The sequence below is a fragment of the Siphateles boraxobius genome, unplaced genomic scaffold (assembly GCF_051911475.1).
Source record: "Siphateles boraxobius isolate OS27281-9 unplaced genomic scaffold, OSU_SipBor_1 29, whole genome shotgun sequence".
Classification (NCBI taxonomy): Eukaryota; Metazoa; Chordata; class Actinopteri; order Cypriniformes; family Leuciscidae; genus Siphateles; species Siphateles boraxobius.
In genome coordinates, this window is record NW_027508908.1 from 4,531,931 (window position 1) to 4,552,807 (window position 20,877).

At 41.1% G+C, this 20,877-nt stretch overlaps 1 protein-coding gene across 5 annotated transcripts in view; it reads left to right on the top strand.

The window, feature by feature from the left end:
- Positions 1-20,877, top strand: part of sorcs1 (sortilin-related VPS10 domain containing receptor 1) — a 240,968-nt gene that overhangs the window by 143,104 nt on the left and 76,987 nt on the right. For all 5 annotated transcript variants that reach the window (XR_013207788.1, XM_077246243.1, XM_077246245.1 and 2 more), the window contains one exon: positions 765-864. Coding sequence is in view for 4 of the 5 variants with exons in the window: in XM_077246243.1 (XP_077102358.1) it covers positions 765-864 (100 nt within the window). In the remaining variant the exon portion in view is untranslated. The remainder of the gene's footprint in view (positions 1-764; positions 865-20,877) is intronic.

The following is a 20,877-nucleotide window of genomic DNA, read 5'->3' on the forward strand; positions in this document are numbered from 1 at the left end:
GTTACAGTTACTGAGAAAAAAACGTGTAATTAAATTACAGTTACTTATGAAAATGTCAATAATTAAAAAGGGGGATACATCTGAATATTTTCTGTAAAAAGTTATATATTAAATAGGGTCACTTGTAATCTATAACCCATTACATTTCAAAAGTAACCTTCTGGTTATAGTTAGGGGATGGGGTTATAGGTGGACCTTCAGGCGTACTTTTGTAAAAAAAAAGCATACATTTTCTAAATACTTAGGTTTTCGTGTGAGATTGGGTTGCGTTATCCATGTCTTTAAAGGTTTGGTCACTGTTGTTCGACCAAATTTCATTGGCTAAGTCATTCCAATCAGCGAAAAACGTTCGCCATGCAGATTTCAGGCATGTTCAACTTGGTCATGTAAATTAGCTGCACTAACCAATAGAAAACTGATTGGTTTAAAAGTGACTTTATGTGCGAGCTATGGTTCATTCATCTCTAAGCTATTGACAATGAACAATAGACATTTATTGCAATCCGAAAATTTCACTAATGTGACTGCACCTTAAGGAACTGTAAAGTGTCATGGCGTCTTCACTGCATAAACAAATTGTTGCATAATTTCTTAAACCTGTAATTACCTTCCTTAAAACAAATTAGGCACTTAAGAAGTGTTTTGCTTCCATGAATAAGCTTCAGTTCCATACTCACTTCAGCCTTGTTTAAACCGCACACTAGGTCTTTAATTACAACAGCTGATTCCCCAAGTTCTCATCAAGGCCTCTGATTACATTTCAGGTCAACAGATTACGGAACCACTTATGAGAAACTCAATGAAAAGGTGGGCGTGAAGACCATCCTCAGCTATCTGTACGTCAGCCCCAACAACAAGCGCAAGGTAAGATTTATGGCATTCGTTTCCTCCGTCTGGTACACCTACACATTAGACGTTAGTCTTCATGATGTCTCTTTTACAAAGATGTCAAAACAGTTTTCAAGGTGATTATGTTTATGTGCGTGCGTAGCTCAAACCCCCTGCTCATTTATGACCGCTAACCGCGTTGGAAGGATTCCACGGGTCTTCTTGGCTCAGTGCGCTGTTGGCTAATTTATCCTCTAGTAGTATTTACTAACCTCTCCAGCTTTTTATGAGATCAATCCATTTTAAAGATTCACTGGCTACAGCACGCAGTTTTCACTTGGAGATATAGTTAGCATTCAAAGCAAAATACATTCATATCATTAATATTGATAAGGCTGCAATTTGTTACAATTTTTTTTACTTCGAGTTCTAATGAATTATGAACTGAATGAAAAGAGATTCATAAATTGCTAGTGTTTTAATCAAAGACATGACAAAAAGGCTTATATTTATGGCTTGAGGCTTGGGAGTTTGCTTTGACAGTACAAGCTGTCTTTCTCCATCGTCCTTTTTTAAACCTCCTTTTTTACTCGTTTACTTTTTTATTTATCAAGAAGAGTAATTTTTTACATAATTGTGGCCATCAGTCGGTTAATTATGGCCATTAATAAAGATGGAACACACTTTCAGTAGTTAGTGTTGGGAAAGCTACTATAAGACTATAGTGTGCTAAGCTACAGTACATGCTAGGCATGAAGTTCTATAAATTTAAGTATCTATAATTGAATTTTGTCATATATATATTATTAAAGTGACCGGGAGGAGACATGTTCGGTTCGCTTAGATTTCACATTAACTCGTGGGAAAGTGATAATTGTCAGTGTTCGTTTGGACTTTCAGTTTGTATTTTGATTGGTTTCTGTTCTCCTTTGTTTTTTACCCGCCACTCCTTTGTATCCATGGTTACTGTCATTGTCAGTTCAGTTGTGTCACCTGTTTAGTCATCATCGTCATCTGTATTACCTGTATTCTATTAATCAGTGTCATCCATGTTTGTATTTAAGTTCCATCTGTTCAGTCAGTGTTTGTCCGATCTCTTTATTACAAATAAACCTTCGTTTTGGAAATATATATTCATCTCCGTCTTCCTTCCTGCAACCCACCATGACAGAAGATCGTACACGCCCATATGGACGACAGGGCTAGTATATTTTCGACGATGAAACCCTCAAGCTGCTTTTCTGGATCGTGGCCAATTTCCACCAGGCCATCGACCTCCCAAACCCAGCGTTGCATTCCGATCCAGAGAACAACCACCTTCACCATCAGCCGCCAAGATGATCCTTCCAGAGTCTTGTCCCGCCGAGACCACCCTTACAGAGTCTCGTCCCGTTGAGACCACCCCTCTAGAACTTCACGTCAGTCCGCCCAATCCAGAGACTGTTCACGTCATGCCTGCCGATCCAGAGACTGTTCACGTCATCCCTGCCGATCCAGAGACTTTTCACGTCATGCCTGCTGAGCAAGAGACTGTTCACGTCATGCCTGCCGAACTGGATACTGTTCACGTCAAGCTTGCCGACCCAGAGACTGTTCACACCAGGTCAGCCGTGCCAGTGTATTTGGTCAAGATGGCCACTGCACCTGAGTGTGAGCCCTCGACAAAGATGGCCACCGCCTCATCGCCTGAGCCCTCTGCCAGGATGACTGCCGCCAAGTCAGAGCCTGTTCCTGTCCCAAGACCTGTTCCTGCCCTAATAACTGTTCCTGTTCCCAGACCCGAGTTTGTCCCCAAGCCTGTATCTGTTCCAGAGCCTGTATCTGTTCCAGAGCCTGTATCTGTTCCTGAGCCTGTATCTGTTCCTGAGCCTGTATCTGTTCCTGAGCCTGTATCTGTTCCTGAGCCTCTGTATCTGTTCCTGAGCCTGTATCTGTTCCTGAGCCTGTATCTGTTCCCGAGCCTGAGCCTGTATCAGTTCCTGAGCCTGTATCTATTCCTGAATCTGAATCGGTTCCCGAGCCCAAGCCTGAATCTGTTCCCGAGCCTGAGCCTGAGTCTGTTCCCGAGCCTGAGCCTGAGTCTGTTCCCGAGCCTGAGCCTGAGTCTGTTCCCGAGCCTGAGCCTGAGTCTGTTCCCGAGCCTGAGCCTGAGTCTGTTCCCGAGCCTGAGCCTGAGTCTGTTCCCGAGCCTGAGCCTGAGTCTGTTCCCGAGCCTGAGCCTGAGTCTGTTCCCGAGCCTGAGCCTGAGTCTGTTCCCGAGCCTGAGCCTGAGTCTGTTCCCGAGCCTGAGCCTGAGTCTGTTCCCGAGCCTGAGCCTGAGTATGTTTCCGAGCCTGAGACTGAGTCTGTTCCCGAGCCTGAGACTGAGTCTGTTCCCGAGCCTGAGACTGAGTCTGTTCCCGAGCCTGAGACTGTTCCCGAGCCTGAGACTGAGTCTGTTCCCGAGCCTGAGACTGAGTCTGTTCCCGAGCCTGAGACTGAGTCTGTTCCCGAGCCTGAGACTGAGTCTGTTCCCGAGCCTGAGACTGAGTCTGTTCCCGAGCCTGAGACTGAGTCTGTTCCCGAGCCTGAGACTGAGTCTGTTCCCGAGCCTGAGACTGAGTCTGTTCCCGAGCCTGAGACTGAGTCTGTTCCCGAGCCTGAGACTGAGTCTGTTCCCGAGCCTGAGACTGAGTCTGTTCCCGAGCCTGAGACTGAGTCTGTTCCCGAGCCTGAGTCTGTTCCCGAGCCTGAGACTGAGTCTGTTCCCGAGCCTGAGACTGAGTCTGTTCCCGAGCCTGAGACTGAGTCTGTTCCCGAGCCTGAGACTGAGTCTGTTCCCGAGCCTGAGACTGAGTCTGTTCCCGAGCCTGAGACTGAGTCTGTTCCCGAGCCTGAGACTGAGTCTGTTCCCGAGCCTGAGCCTGAGTCTGTTCCCGAGCCTGAGCCTGAGTCTGTTCCCGAGCCTGAGCCTGAGTCTGTTCCCGAGCCTGAGCCTGAGTCTGTTCCCGAGCCTGAGCCTGAGTCTGTTCCCGAGCCTGAGCCTGAGTCTGTTCCCGAGCCTGAGCCTGAGTCTGTTCCCGAGCCTGAGCCTGAGTCTGTTCCCGAGCCTGAGCCTGAGTCTGTTCCCGAGCCTGAGCCTGTTCTCGAGCCTGAGCCTGTTCCCGTTCCCGAGCCTGAGTCTGTTCCAGAACCTGAGCCTGAGCCTGTTCCCGAGCCTGAGCCTGAGTCTGTTCCCATTCCTGAGCCTGAGCCTGTTCCCGATCCTGAGTCTGTTCCAGAACCTGAGCCTGTTCCCGAGCCTGTTGCTGAACTCCCACTCAGCCTCCCTCTCCCACCTCCTCCCATCATCCCTTCCTCAACCACGCTGTTGCCACCTCCTGGTCTCCGCCTCCACGATCAGCGCTCCACCTCGGCCCGTCGGTCCATCAGTTCAACCTTGGCTCCTACCTCCCTCATCTCCACCGTGGCCCTTCAGTCCACCATCTCCGCCGGGCTCCCTCGTCCCTCCAGCTCCGGCTTGGTCGTTCGTCGGCCTGCCCTCGCCTTGGGACTACACTCCTCTAGCTCTAGCTCTACCCTCTAGCTCCGTTGGGCTCCTCACTCCCTCCAGCTTCACCTTGGTCCTCTGTCGCTCCAACCCGGCCTTCTGGATCCCTGCCTGCGCCTCGGTTGCCTGAGCTGTCGGCATCGCCATGTCCCTCGGGATCCTCTGCATCGCCCTGGCTCGTCGGCTCTCAGGCGCCATCCGGGTCTTAACTTCCACCTGCTCCGTCTCCGTCAGTCGGCTCCCTAGAGTCGTCAGCCCTTTCTCCACTATAAATCCTCCGTTGTCTCCGCCATAGCAGCCTGCACGGTCGTCTCCGCCAATTCCGCCTGCACGGTCGTCTCCGGCCCTGACCGCTTGCTCAGCCCTGGCCGCCTGCACCGTCTGCTCCACCCTGCTCCCTGTCTGCCCATCATCTGCTCTTCGTCCTCCTCCTGAACCCTTTCCCTCCCTCCCTCCGCAGTTGGTCTGTCTACGGCGCATGGTCGCACCTTCCGGGAGGGGGATGTACTGTCACGTGTCAGTGTTTGTTTGGACTTTCAGTTTGTATTTTGATTGGTTCCTGTTCTCCTTGGTTCTTTTCCCACCACTCCTTCGTATCCATGGTTACTGTCATTATCAGTTCAGTTGTGTCACCTGTTTAATCATCATCGTAATCTGTATCACCTGTGTTCTATTAATCAGTATCATCTGTGTTTGTATTTAAGTTCCATCTATTCAGTCAGTATTTGTCCGATCTCCGTCTTATTTTGTGTGTGTGTTGCTACCTGTTTTGCCGTCCTGTGTTTAATTACAAATAAACCTTAGTTTTGGAAATAAATCCTCGTCTGCGTCTGCCTTCCTGCAACCCACCGTGACAATAATATGTTGTGGCCATTTTGTTCAGGTAACGACATCCTTAGGTTGTTGACACACCATTTGAAGTCGTGGCCTATGTTTTTTTTTTTCTTATGGCCACGACTTCTTATGTTGAGGGAATGACATCCTTTTCTCGTGGCCATGAGATTAATCCATAAACAAACTTGTGTGATTATAGCCCAACTTATAACGGGAATGGACATGTTCGATTTACATAATAGGTATAATTAATAAATTCCCATGTCTGATATGCAAAAAGTTTTGTAAGAAAAATATCCATAATTAAAACTTTATGATACTGCAGAAGGGTGACATTTGACCGCTATGTTTCAGAAGGGATTTATTAACCCACTGCCGTCGTATGGATTACTTTTATGATTGATGGATGAGCTTTTTTGAGCTTCAAAAACTCTACTATTATTATATAACTTGAATAATATGATATATTATTATATAACTCACTATTCAATGCCATTACAAAGCTGGGAAGAGCCAGGATGTTATTTAATATAATTATGGGATAATTTTAATTTTTGGTTTAACGATTCCTTTCTCCTCAGTCTTGTTCATATTAGTGTGTTGTTAAGATGCAGGAGCTGTGGCTTCGTGGCACTCAATCATAATGTAATAATCTGGGATGTTTTTCTAACAGATCAATTTTTTTTGCCTACAGTTGTGGGTGCCTATTTAGGGATTCATATTTCCCAACAGTTCTGAACCAGCAGTTTTAATTACACTGTGTCTAGACGGCATTTCTACCACCAACACACGCACAAATGTCATCAACATCTGCTCAACACTGTGGTGTATTGTTCATCCACTTTGAATGCCAATGGGTCGGGTAATCTTTTTCTTCAGCAAAATAGCAAACTTGTACACCAGAGGAGGAGAGACGAACCTATTGGAAATGTCCTTTCCTTCTGTCACATCTAAGTGCTTCATTTTCCAACCAGTAATAAAGCCGGAATCCAAGTTCACATTAAATAGCTACTCTCAAAATGACATTATAAAACCAGGTTTGGGTCATAATTAAGGGCTCTACTGTAAACATAATAACAGATTTGGGTCTAATAGAATAGTCAACATCCATTTGTCTGCTTTTACATTAGCATGTAATGTGGGATGGCTTTTTATATCAAACCAGGAATGATTATCCTTGAATGTGAATGGTGAATGGCTGGTCAGTGCAGTACATCACAAAGAGACATAATGAGTAGTGTGGAGTGGATAGTAGAGCTTTAATAATCCGTTAATGCTAGTTGATTGTGTTCTTGAGGATGCAATGGAACATATTCAACATATAGAACAAAGCAGGGACATTTAGAAATATAGTATTTGCATAGTATATATGTGTAGTTTTTTTGTCACTTTCAATTGACTGAATAGTCAAAGGTTTTGCTCAGTGTGTTGGGAGCTTGTGCCAACTAGACTATGGGGTTACACTTTATTTCGTTGGTCCACTTTAGACACTTCACTAACTATTTGGCTCCAACTTTGTTTTCTTAGTACATACTTCTATTATGTTCAGTTTTAAGGAAACATTGAGTGTCTTTTTATTTGTATGCATATGACACACAAATCTATCTGACTTTGAAACATAATAACAAGAAAGGTTTAGAAACCTTGCCTGCATGTTTAGCCGATAGACAATCGTGGATGTCTTTAAACTTTATTTACACTTAAATGAGAGCAAGACTGAAGCAATTGTTTTGGGGCCCTCTGTGTGTAAAAAAAATAAAAAAAATAAATAATAATAATAAAATAAATAAAATTTGGCAACTTAAATACCTACAGTACCTCAATCTGACTGTGGACAATTTGGGAGTTATTTTTGATTCCTGTAGTAATAATAGTAAACGATGCATGATTTCATTCAAATAACCCCAAACCCTATTCCTAATCCTAACCCTACAGTAAATACATTTATATTACTCAATACTTAAATGTATAATTACAATGTAACAAGGATACCTTAAATGATACCTTGTTTTAAGCACAATTAAATGTATCCTGATTTACGAATGTTTAGATATTTTACTGAATAAATTGAAAATCAGGTTGTACCGTGTTTGTGTTGACGCGTCATAATTTTATGATATCAAACTTAAGTAGACAAACATTACTGGCCTGATAGGATGCACAGTTACAGACATGTATACATGTCTAAGTTGTCTATATGTGGACATAGATCATTAGAATAGCTTTTTCCACATACATTTAATCCAGTCTGTAAAGAAATTAATTTTCTTGAGTTATCAGAGTAAGATAGTCACATCAATCAAGAGTCATTTCTTTTGGTAATGAGTGATTTGAGTCTAACTCTAAGTCACGAGTCTTGACGTCTGTTCTTAACGTAATATTAAATAACAAAATGAGATGACTTTAGCATAACTAAATCAGTCCATTGATGAGCCTGAATATAATTGGAGGATTAACAATCAGTTGTGGATCTTATGGTGCTTGTGCCAACATGTCATGTGGGTAATTCCTCTAAGGCAGTGGAAATCAAGCAGACATTTAAATGAGAAAAATGAGCAATGCCAAAAATGCTTTGTAGCGAATATGAAATTTACTCAAGATGAAATTGCTATTATATGCTCTCCTGAAATAGCTGTACTCTTCGGGAGAATGATTTTATTTTATCATACATTTCACAAAGAAAATTTCTCATTCTTATTTGAGTGGCTTTTAGGAGGGCATTACAGGGTGTGACAAATTGAATTTGAGGCATCAACAAATATCAAAATATACCAAATTCTGTTCCGGTGGCAAATGTGTTACTGAAAAATTATGTTTTGCAAGCTCCTATACCTCAAAGATTATATGAAGTCAGAGTGTAATGAGATGGAGAAAATTAATTCACCCTGTAGAATTGACTGTCATATTGGGCTAAAATATCTCTAGAAAACCATTAAAGGATGGTGGATAATTAAACTAGAGAGGTAGAAGCCAATCCACCGTGCGATAGTTTTGAGCATGTGAGCGCCACAGGGAAAATATAAATGCACAGCAGAAAGTGCTGCCACGGCAGATTGTAGACGGGAGAGGAAAATCAAACGGCGGCAGTGCCAAAACCCTGGAAGAGAAGCAGTCAGGGAGACCGGCGGGGAGAGAGAACAAGAGACAAACGAAGATTAATATTGAATTCAAGTTGTGATTGCTGTATTCAAGATACTGTATCACATTTTGTGGTTTGAAGGGTGACGATTCAAAGGGCTTGGATCATGTCCATTGGAAATTTTACAAATAAACTGGGCTGTCAATCGATTATAAAAATTAACTGGATTAATTGAAACTTGTTTTTTCTGTGATTTATCGTGATTAAAAACACTTAAGCCTTTAATATATTTTGTAAGGTAATCATTTCACAGTTAATCTCCACATTAATGTAGAGACAAATAAAAACAGTATATTTCAAATACTTTAATGGCATCTTTTTTATGAACGAAGGCTAGTATCACTGATTCTAATACAGCTATGATGATTTTTTTTAAAAAACATTAATTATAGCCATTCGAAGCTACAGACTAATTGAAAGCCATCAATTTTTTAAACATTAATTAGGCTTCAAAATATAACAACTTTTAATTTAAGTGAACTTATAACAATCCTCACATAAACCCATAATAAATGTCATATTTGCCTGTGCCCTTTCTTTCTAACAGGTAGGAAATATACAGAAAGTTATCAAATAGTCTGCACTGTATAAATTACAAATTAAATAGAATAATCCTTATTAAAGCTACAAAAGTTCTTTAGTCAAGAGTCATTTTCTATGTTCCCTTTGTTCTTTGAATAACAATAATGACAGACAGCTTTAGTGGCTGCTGTCACTTTACGATTTGCCACTGCTGCATGCGGATCTCACACACGTCTCATTTTCTTACACGTTCATTTAAGACTTTATTTAACTCATTTAAGACTGCTCTTTATGAGGATACTGGACGAAATGGACATTTTGGCATAATTGTGTGTGTTATTGTTCGTTCAAGCGTGAAAGAAAACTAACAATCACTGGCGAGAATTTAAAATTGGAGTAATATGTTCACGTTTACAACATTTGGCTGGGGCATTTTTAACCATTTGAAGCCGTGACATAGATGACTGGGATATTCCAATATATAAGGAATTCCAAAAATCCAAATGAGATAAGACTAAAGCATGTATGACTCTTTCAGGATCTTTAAGAGATAGGAAAGACTTTGGACAGATGTTTTAGAAGCAACTATGTTGATCAAACTTAAGGGAGTATGTGTAACATATTTACAAGGATACTGTAAAATAAAGTGTTACCTAAATATCTGCCAATGGGGTAAGAATAATAAAAAAAAAATTACCTTTGAATTAAGGTTTTAAGGAATCAAGGAATTAACGTTTATTTTTAGAAAATTAGACATGATGCCTTCAGTTATTTTGCTTCTCTAGTAAATGTATCTTGATTTTAAGAATGTTAAGATATTTGTACTGTAACACAAGTGCAAATATGCACTGAAATTTGACATTTTGAAGATGCACGAATGTATGGTTGAATGCTCCAAGGACAATGAGAAAGATTTGCAAATAGCAACTTCAACCTGTGAGCAACTGAACAGATATAGCACAATATTGCACACTGTTATGATACTTTTATGGTGCTTTTGTTTTCTTTTTGAAACTTTAAAGCTCTAGTCACCAATACACCACATATACATGTTTAGGCGTGATTGACAAGAGTAAATTATGACAGAATTAGCATTTTGGGCTGTAGTTTGCTAAATACATTTACTTGTAGACTAAAACGATCAATTAAAATTAGTGATAAATTAAATGCATATATTCACGTTTCTTAATGAATCTTTTCTTTGAAGAGATGCCCTTTCAACATGATTTTATTGGGTTTCGCTTTTCTTCTGCGATAAAAAAAGTTATGACCTCACGAGAATAGCAAAACCTAACCCCCCCCCCACACACACACACACACACACACACAGACAAACCCCCACTGTTAAATAATGAAAAGCAAAAATGTTTTGACAGTCTGTTCTACTCTAGTGCCTCAGCCTGTAATTGTTATCACGAGGGACCTTTCATTCAGATGAGAGCGAGTGAACTGTCTCTTCACAAATTGACTTTTCAGCTTTTTTATTTAATAACTCTCTGTTGGCCTGTACAAAAACCTATTTTGCACTGTCATATGAGTCGCACTTGAAGTAGACCAGCATACATGTGTGGTTGTGTGTCACTGAGTATGTTTGTCTCTGTTTAAAACTATCTACGCTTTATGACTGTAAAATTACAATAACTAGCAGGTAGGCTACTGTAAACAGAGTTGTTTGCACTCTGCCCCTCACAAAAAAAAAAAAGACATTTTAAAAAGTAAAACATTCACATTAAACACCCACTTGTCAGTAGTAGCCTACACCACACAAACAGCCTGCTGGGAATGAAGGGCTGATAGTGACCTCATGATAAACTGCGATAGCTGATGGCTAAGAAAGTTAGCATCCCTAAACCGAGGTTGAGATTCAGATAACTTGTGTAGGATTCTCTCTAAGCTTTTAGCATTTGCTGTTGATGCTAGGGGTGAAATGAGTGTGCTAATTATACCATAGTGTGTGTTGTCTTCTAATGTAGCAAGAGTGTCTGTTAGCATTGCAACAACTTTAGCATCATAAACCGGATGAATACTGCAAAGTCGTGAAGAAACAAAAGTAGGGGAGCGCGGGGCACAAACTAACGCAGGGTTAAATGTAACACCTTTTACATGGTTAGTCAGGATCAAGCAGGTTGTGTTCCCGCTCTTTTTCTCTCGCTGTCAGAAGACGGTCTCCTGCGAATTTGTGGAAAGTTTTGATAAGATTTTGTGAAGATACTGGACAAAGAGTGTTTTGACACCATGCAAGTAAACTTTTTCATCATATTTTTTTTCGGTTTCTGGGTTGGGTGTGTACGTCACCAAATCTAACTTTATATTACCTTAATCACTGTCTTGTTGGCTGAGATATCACCATTTTGAAACATATCAGCAACTCCTAGCAACTGTTATTTAGGCTTTTAAAATATGTTTTACACAGAGGGGTTAGTTGTAGCACAGTGTTACAATGATGATGAAATGAAAACAGGGAGCCACACAACTTTTCAGGTTTGAGTATATATTTATATATTTAACTTTGTTGGACTTTCACAAACAATGTTGGAATTTATTTATTTATTTGTTTATTTATTTAAATATAGCCTGTTTTTCATGCAAAAAACCCTTTAAAATGTGATTTTAAGCTTGTTTTTGTTATTATTACTGTTATTATTATTATTATTAATAATAATTTTGCATGCAGCTGCCACACACAAATAATTCAATTGCAATTACAATATTTGATGATTTTATTTATTTATTTATTTATTGCAAAACTGTGCAGCCCTTTCCTATATCTCTCCTTGATATTGATCCATAATAGAAGGATGATTGGATGAGGGATGGATGTATGGATATCACACTATACAGATAAAATAGTACTGAATTATGTGTTACACACAAGTGTTACAACTAACCTCTCTGTCTGTTAGAATTAACCCCGCATATGGGGTAAGTTGTAACATTTGCACTTCTGTCACTTTCAGTGCAACCGTACGAAAATGGTAGGTCCTAGAAAACAACTTTAAGTGTTCATTTGTAGCAGAGATGTGTATTTTGCTTGTGTAAAAAAAAGATTAATCTAACTTAATTATTTTTTTTAAATAATTGAGCTAAAACCTAAATGTGTCAGGTTGTGCCCCACTCTCCCCTAACAGACGTTCTGAAACAAGACACAAACAAGAAACAATTCAGATAGATGCTAATCTATTGTTAATTTATGACTCACTTTGTAAGAACTGAAGCTGTAGCAGTTTTTGTCTGGCATGCCATTAAAATGAAAACACAATATATAGGTGAGCTTTTTAGTTGGTGTCTGGTGGTGTGGGCAGCTCTGATGGCATGAGATCTGCAGGGGAAACACTCACTGATTGGGCGGAAGCAAATGTCCTAACTGAGAAAGAAATAAAGATGAACATCTGTTAGCCCTCAGGCATCATTTCAAAACGCATGCAATGAGCAGAGAGAGAACAGAGAGGTGATAAAAACAGGGTTGAGAGAGAGAAAAATATGTACAGTTGTTTGCACACTTTGGCAGTTTGATGAAATGAACAACTTTAAGAAAAGGTTTCTTTTATTTAAGAATTCATTTATTATTTAATTTATTATTAATAAGGATGATCACCATGCATCCTAAGTAAGTAAAGTTTATTTATAGAGCACTTTTCACAGATAAAATCACAAAGTGCTTTACAAATTGCAACCACAAAATAAAACAATATACAATCAATAAAAATTACATCATTTAAAAAGCCCAAAATAAAACCCAGTTAACTAAATGCTTTTGTCTAAATAACAGTGTCTTGAGATGCCTTTTAAAAGAATCGACCGAGTCAGCCACACGGAGGAACAAAGGCAAGGCGTTCCACAATCTGGGGGCTATGGCCTGAAAAGACAGGTCTCCCTGACTCCTCGCTATAATTTTATAGCGAGTCTTTGGGACCATTAACAGACTCTGGCCTGAGGATCGAAGTGCACGGCCTGGGGAGTATGTGCATTACAAATCAGCAATTATTGAGGGGCCTGACCAAGTAAAGCTCTAAAAGTTAAAACTAATATTTTAAAATCAATACGCAATTTCATGGGTAGCCAGTGTAGGGAGGACAAAATGGGTGTGATGTGTGTCCTCCTGCCAGTTCTTGTTAGAAGCCTTGCCGCAGTAATGAGCATAAGAATCTTAGGACAGCTTTATTTTATCTTAATTCAAAGTATTATTTTGCACATGTCCCACACAGTGCTGGCAATAAAATTTGTTTGATAAATGCTTTCATGCATGTGCTGTTTCCTGGTATTTTAGACCAAATATTGGCATATTATATTATATTATATTATATTATATTATATTATATTATATTATATTATATTATATTATATTATATTATATTATATTATATTATTCTCCATGATTAAAAGAAACAATGTATTTTCGACTAAGAAGATACGTTATAAAGACAGTACACTTCACATACTGTATATAGGCAGGAGCCATCTTTGGAAAACAGTCTCGACCAGTCGAACCACGAACGCCGTGCTACGTGCTGGTCGATAGTCACAGTTCAGCTTGTAGCACGGCGTTCGTGGTTCGACTGGTCAAGACTGTTTTCCAAAGATGGCTCCTGCCTATAAATGTGAAGTGTACTGTCTTTATAAAGTATCTTCTTATTAAACTGTTTGTACACTTACAAAGTTCTCAATGCTTCGGTTTGCAGGTAGAGACCCTAATTATGCTTCTGTGTTAGTGTCGGGCTATTTTGAGCCTTGTTAGTGGTATTAACTAGTAATTTTTATTTTCACTTATTCTATGCCCTATATACTAGCGTTATAAGCTAATCGTGGTAAAACTAAAACTAAGGCTAAAACTGGGTACATTCGATTCTCATGAAAACTCATCCCAGAGAACGGTCGACTCTGTACCCATGGGTTATTTACCCCAGGTACATTTTTGGCCGGAATTGTCCTTTAATGAATTTTGTTAACTAATGGTAACAAATGGAACCTTATTGTAAAGTGTTACCACTGTCTCTTTAAATCATGCTAAAATGTCAATTTTTTGCACCATGTATTCAGATTGCTTTAACATGGTCACCTGATTCACTGAATATCAAAATGGTAAGAGTAGCCACTCAACGCCATGTTTTCAGCCGAAATGTGCTAAATAACCTCCTCTCTTCTGGATTCCCATCCTCCTGCCTCAAATCGTCGCTTGTTAGCTCAGCTCTTCGTCAGACTCTCAATCACACACGAGACCTTTGCTTCGTTTGCTCGGGCCTCATCTGACATTTCTCATTCTCATATGAAGACTTCACATTTTCCCTTGTTGGTGGAAGTCACTGCCTCCCTGACCTTTCTCTTTCCCAAGCTTTAATTAGGCTCAGCTTGGCTGACCAGCTACTCGATTCCACCCCGGCTTTGCTTTATCCTCCTCGCCCCGCTGACAAGCTTGTATGGTCGCGTATGTGTCTTTGGAAAGATAATTGCCAGATAACAGGGGTTGATCTTTTTGCGGGAAGAATTTTACTTTTATTTTCATGTAGAGAGAGAGCATGAAAGGATATGCGCATGCAAAGAGAATAAAAGATGAAAAACATACATGAAAGTACATTTTAGGCAAAATTCTTGTGTCTAAGCTAAAGAGCTCCACTATGAAAGATGAATGCTTTCTTTCTGCCTTGGCATTCATTTCTTCATTCTTTCATTTCGTAATATCACTTGTTAATTGATAATTCACAGTTTTGTTTTAGTATGCATGTACTGTATGTACTGTAAGTGTAAAGGGGACCTGTTATGCAAAATTCATTTTTACATAGTGTTTGAACATATGTGTGACAGTGTGTCGCCAGACTGTATGCAATGGTAAAAATCCATCCACTCCTTTTTTTAATCCCCATAAGTCATAAGTAGTGTTGTAGAATAAGACATTTTCAATTTTTATGTAATGTGGCATAACATTGCACAGGCCCCACCCACTACTGCTGATGGTTTCTGCCCTATTAATTAATAATTAATTAAAAATTAATAATTTGTGACAGGTGTTTTGTTTTGCTCTAGCCTATCCTCTGTGCTTCTGTGTTCGTCAATGCGTCGTGCTTCAGGTCAAGGTTTACTCTTTCACGTAAATCGATGGATACGGCCGTTTGTCTGTTATTTTAGTTGATAAAGTTTTAAATATGTATATTTTTTCTCACACAAACGCATCGCTTCACTTCAGAAGGCCTTTATTAACCCCCGGAGATGTATGGATTACTTTTATCATGGATGGATGTACTTTTTTGGGATTCAAAATCTCGTCCTCGGGCAGAGCTTACAAAGCCTGTGGGCAAGTCGCCTCGTCTTTGCATATCATGGCGTTGCTACAGGTCTATCAGGCCAGGGCACTCATGGACATGCACGAGGGTAGCCCAGACCGTGCGCTCATAGGTGAGCTCCGATGTCCACTTTAGTGGTCCAGGAGCGCCATCGTTGGCTCAGCCTGGTTGATATGGCAGATGTGGACAAAGTTCGGTTCCTGGCACATCCTGCCCTGGCGGTCCGCTACTGCCTCCTCCCCGCCGCCGATGGTAGTTCCTCCGCCTAGTCGCCGAGCTCTTCAGATGGTTACTGTTCTGCCGCTGGCTCCCGAGGTGGCCGTGGCAGAGCGTCACACTCCGTGTGACAATCACCTGGCCTGCCGCCAAACCCTCAGGCCTTGATCAGACCTTTGTTTCTCTGGGCCAGTCGCCCCAAGAACAAGTGTCCACCAAAGGGGCAACGTAGAATGGGCATGCCATAACGGGCCTCCAACTGCATTGACATCAACTGCCTCGAGTTGCTGGCAATACACCTTGCTTTGAGACCCCGCTGCTCAGCAAACTTGTACTGGTCTGTACAAACACAGTGAACGTTAAGCTACGTTTCCCTCGCATGACACAACTCACCTGCCACATCCTCCTTGGAGTCAGAAGCTTCTGAGGTTGCTTCATTCCACTGCATTTTCCTGCCTGCTCAATCGTGCCAACTACTAGGCCTCACCACAGCCTGGGGCCCAGGGAAAAGTGAAGACTCCATCCCCAGGCGGTCCAGCTGTTCAAGGACCACTTCGTGGCCGCACAGTTACATCTGTTTACCTCTCCGGACTCGTCCCATTGCCAGGTGTTTTACTCCATGACCAAGCGGAGTACCCTCGGCACGGAGACACTGTTACACAGCTGGCCCCGGGGCCTTCGCAGAGATGTGTTTCTCCAGTGAGCCTTCTTGCACAGCCCTGTGCTAAGTCAGGGAGGAGAAGGAGCAGGTATTTGCTAGTTACTCCTTATTGGCCCAAACGGACCTAGTTCCCCCGCACCAAGATGGGTCCGAGCGAGGGCTGTCTCCTTCCACCATCAAATTGTATGTTGCTTATATGAATTGACGCACATCATGATGCAGTGGATACAATCCATGAGGAAGCACGACTTGATCATCAGGTTCCTGAGGGGAGCGAGGAGAGAATCTGCCTCGCACCCCCTCTACACCCTCTTGGAAATTATCTCTGGTGCTACTGCACTCAGTGACCACCCCTTGAGCCACTTCAGTCAACTGAGTTAAAAACATCTTTATAAAAGAACAGTTCTCCTGCTTGTTTGGCCTCTATCAAGAGGGTAGGGGACCTGCATGCATTTTCAGTCGACGAATCTTGTCTTGAATTCGGGCCAGCCAAATCTCACGGTTACCTGAGACCCCAGCCTGGATATGTTCCCTAGGTCCTTAGGACCTCTCCCTTTAATGGGACCAGGTGGTGAGCCTGCAAGTGCTGCGCCGGAGGAGGCAGACCAAGCCCTGTCTTTTCTCTGTCCCTTCCGCTCCTTGCGGTTATAGCTGGACAGAACACAAAGCCTCAGGACCTCAGACCAGCTCTTGTCTGTTACGGAGACCAGAAGGGATGGCTATTTCCAAGCAGAGGCTGGCCCACTGGATAGTGGTTGCCATCATCTTGGTGTGTATACCCAAGGTGCACCGTGCCCACCTGAGTAGTGAGACTCTCCAAAGAGAGAGTGTAGCTCCGTCCTGGGCATTGACACAGGGTGCCTCACTGACAGATGTTTTAGAGCTGTGGGCTAGGCAACACCAAACACGGTCGCTAGAAAAATAGCCTATGTTTCGAGCCCGTTGATTCTCGTGGGCTCCCTTGACATGAATCCAGTTTTATGGTAAGCCCGGTTCGAAGTGTCGGTTTGCTGCACAATTCCCCTACTAAGGACTGGATATTTGCTGCATTCTTGCTCCAGTAGAGTTCCTCTTTAGCCAAACCCTGTTGAGTTCCTCCACACCCTGGCACACCCTCCACGTCCGATGCCAGGCCTAACACTCGTATGCACTGGTGGAACCTGCGTTTGGCTGGGTCCCATATGTTGTGGGCCTGGCCTAAGCCTTATCCCGTGTCCGCCTCAATAATGCAGGGGGATCAGAGGGCTTTTGTCTAGGCACTGGAAGGTGGCTGCATTAGTGACGTTTTAATTGGGATCCCAATCAGTCGACACGTCAACTACGTCAAACATGAGCGACTGAAAGGGAAACGTCTCGGTTATGTATGTAACCCTCGTTCTCTGAAGAAGGGAATGGAGACGTAGTCCCGTCGCCACTATTGCTGGACCACCACTGGAGTTTGAGATGCAGATCTCGCAAGTCAATGTACATTGGCTCATTTTAACAGTACTAGAAGATGACAGGCTCCCTAAGCGTGATCCCAATCAGTCAACACGTCGACTACGTCGAAAGTGAGCGACTGAAAGGGAACTGCAATGTCACTTGAGCGTGACCGCTATAGAGATGATAATCAAAACCAAACAGATGTTTTCGTTTTTCTGCGCTTTTCTTCTTGAAAGTGGGCTGGGGAGCAGCAGCTCATTTGCATTTAAAGTTACATGCACAAAAACAGCATATTTTTCCTTAAACTCAAAAATAGGCATTTACAACATGGTATAATAAATAATCTGTGTGGTATTTTGAGCAGAAACTTCACATACACAATCTGGGGACACCCGAGACTTATATTATATCTTGTAAAAAGGGGCATAGTAGGTCCCCTTTAAAGCTGGAGTGTTTCGATAATTTTCAAGGTATTCCATGCTAGCGCTAGAATACTTGAGTCATAATCAGTTTTGCCTGTCGCCTGGCAACCCCATGAGTGCCATCTACTCCCTTTAAAGATGGCCCTAAAACTGAGCCATCAGCACAGTCTTTCCTTCAGAGCAAGAGATTGTCTCTCCTAAGATAAAGATTTCAACATTTAGCTGATTTTCTTCATGTTTTTATTCGCCCTGACCTTCAGCAACAGCAGTAAAATGCACATACAGCATCTCAGCCACTAGATGGTGGTTATTCTTCAGTGTGGTGAACAGAGGTTTATGTGGCAAGTATATGCTTGTGAAGAGGGAGGGTGTGTGACACTGAGTTACTGCTTTTTTTGTACTAATGAGAGGAAAAAGTATTTTCATTTATATTAAATGTGCTATGTCTATATAGAGCAGTCAGCAGTTTTATATTTGCATTTTCCATGTCTTAAAGTTGGCATAAAATGAAAATTCGCCCTATATTTAATAAATGCATGTAACATATTGTATTGCCAATGCTTATTATTCATCCATACATTATATATATACATTTTTTTTTTTTTTTTTTCTTTTCTTTTTTTTTATGTTTTGACCTTGAAATGTTTAATCAAAATGTCAAAACTGGTGAAAACAACAACTTCTCCGTATCATATGCAGGACTTCTCCAATCGTTAAGTGTGCTTAAACTTGCTTTAACAAATTCCAATCAACAACCGATGGATAGAAACAAGTCCCTGCGCTACATTTTTGTATCTTTTTCGATAATCCGATTCACTCAGATTTACCAGGATACAGAAAAAATCTATTGCTATACTTCAGTTTCATCGCAACTTTAAATGAACATCAAGTTGATAATTTCAAACTAGAGAAATAAAATCTATACATTGACTCTTGGAATATATGGTCTCTCATTAGTAATTTTGATCTATACCATTTAGATTTGTTCCCATAACTTTAGATACATTTACTGAATCATTCAAGGAAACTTTATAAAATGTTATTTTATTTTATTTTACTTTATTTTATCTTTTTTTTTTTTTTTTTTTTTATATTTATTTTATTTTATTTTATTTTTGAGCCAATCACCTGAGCCTTAAATGCCATGAGACAGATTGATTTGTTTTATAATCAGTGGTTAAATTGGGCCGGGGCTCTCCGGGGCTCAGCCCCGGCACATAATCCTGCTCGTTTGCAGTCAGTTGCCTACTGGAAATTATGTCACATAAAATTTGATTAAAGTGATGCTTTTGAAAACATGTTTCTGACAATAAATGAAAGATTCTTGAAATGGCATGTCTATTTTGTCTCGGCGTAGCTGAGATGAGAACAATCGGGACATGGCCGTATTCTTGTTCAGCTACTTAATCTCATTGTCAGTCGACCATGATCATGCACCGCTCTCGCACGCGCATCTAGGTGACACTGATAAATGTACGCACCACGCAACAATATATAATTAATATTCCTGGGAGAATCGTAGTTGCGCGGGATGTGGAAGCGCGCAAACGTTCCAGAAATGTACAAAAAGTGAGCTGGCCTTGAATGACAAGGTAAGGAAAATAAGACTAAATCAAAATTATATAACCAAGATTAGGTAGACCATGTGATTTTTCTTAGGAGATTTTTTGAGCATGCCCCCGGACCCCCCTAGGGAGAGCACACCCACATAATAAATCCCAATTTAACCCCTGATTATAATGTTATAATAACTGGTTATAATAAATGTTATAATTCATTTTTGAAAATTATTATCATCAGTTAGAAGACATTTTATAAGAAATATTTAGTTTTGTCCAAACAATGATTTTTTTTTTTTTCTTCGAAGTATTAGTCTATTCCACAGAAGAAAGAAAGTCATGCAGGTTTGCGATGACGTGAGGGTGAATTATTTTTTGGGTGAACTATCCCTAAGGACAAGAGAAGGAAAATGTATTGAGATTCTTTCAATGTTGTTTAGAGCTGAAACACATAGCACACACTCCTCTCCAATAACCGGCCTGTATAACCCAGCACCCCATTCTCCCAAGACAACCTTAAATAACAGCACCTTGGATGTTTTGTGTACACCTTGAGCACTCACCTGGGACCCGACACAGCATTTCAAGCTAATTGGTCAGTTCTCCTGTGAGCAAACAATGGCCTTGGTTAATAAGGCAATATGGACGAGTTCACCACCTGCATCCCTAATAAGAGCAGAAAAAACACAGCTCTGAGTTCAGGGTGCTCATTTAGTCCTCATCTCTGGCATCAGCAAGGAAGCAAAAGTGACTTACCGCTCAGTCGTTCCTGAGCTGGATGAGGAATAAAAATGCAGCCCATCTGTGCAAACCTACAAAAACTGTTGGAGAGATTTGTGTATGTCGTGAAAAAATATGTGTAAGCACTGAAAGGGCAAACAGCTTGGTTTACAGTTTTTTAATGATGTTTAGTCATCCGTGAGATTTAGGGTGACCACCATCAAACAAACCAAATGTGGGACGATTACTAAGTTTGGTTGGGACAATGTGGGACATGTTACCAACACTAAAACATAACCTGAAACTGTTATATAATGTCTATAAACACTGGTTACCTCAGTTGCTGTGATTTTATCAACCTGGCCATCCTCCTTGGATATAAGTTACAATTCCATTGACTTGGACGTTTCTTTCTGTTGTTCCTTTTCTTGTGTGATTCACATGTGCTGTGATGCCTAACGTGATATTCTCCTCCATGTGAAATAGAAAAGCTGCTTTTACATAGACCGCAAAACACTCTTCCGGTATCCCCTTCTATCGGCCTTACCCAGGTATATGTCCTAGCCCAGTCTTTCCTAAAAGAACATTTTCTTTTTTTGTAGCAATTATGTCGCCTTGTAATTTTTTTAAATTTTAAATCTATAAAATTTACCGAATCATCCACTTGTTTTCTGACAGGGAAAACATGGAACGAATCACCGCTCCACATTTTGATTGACAGACGTCATTACCGAAATACTATGCGGTACA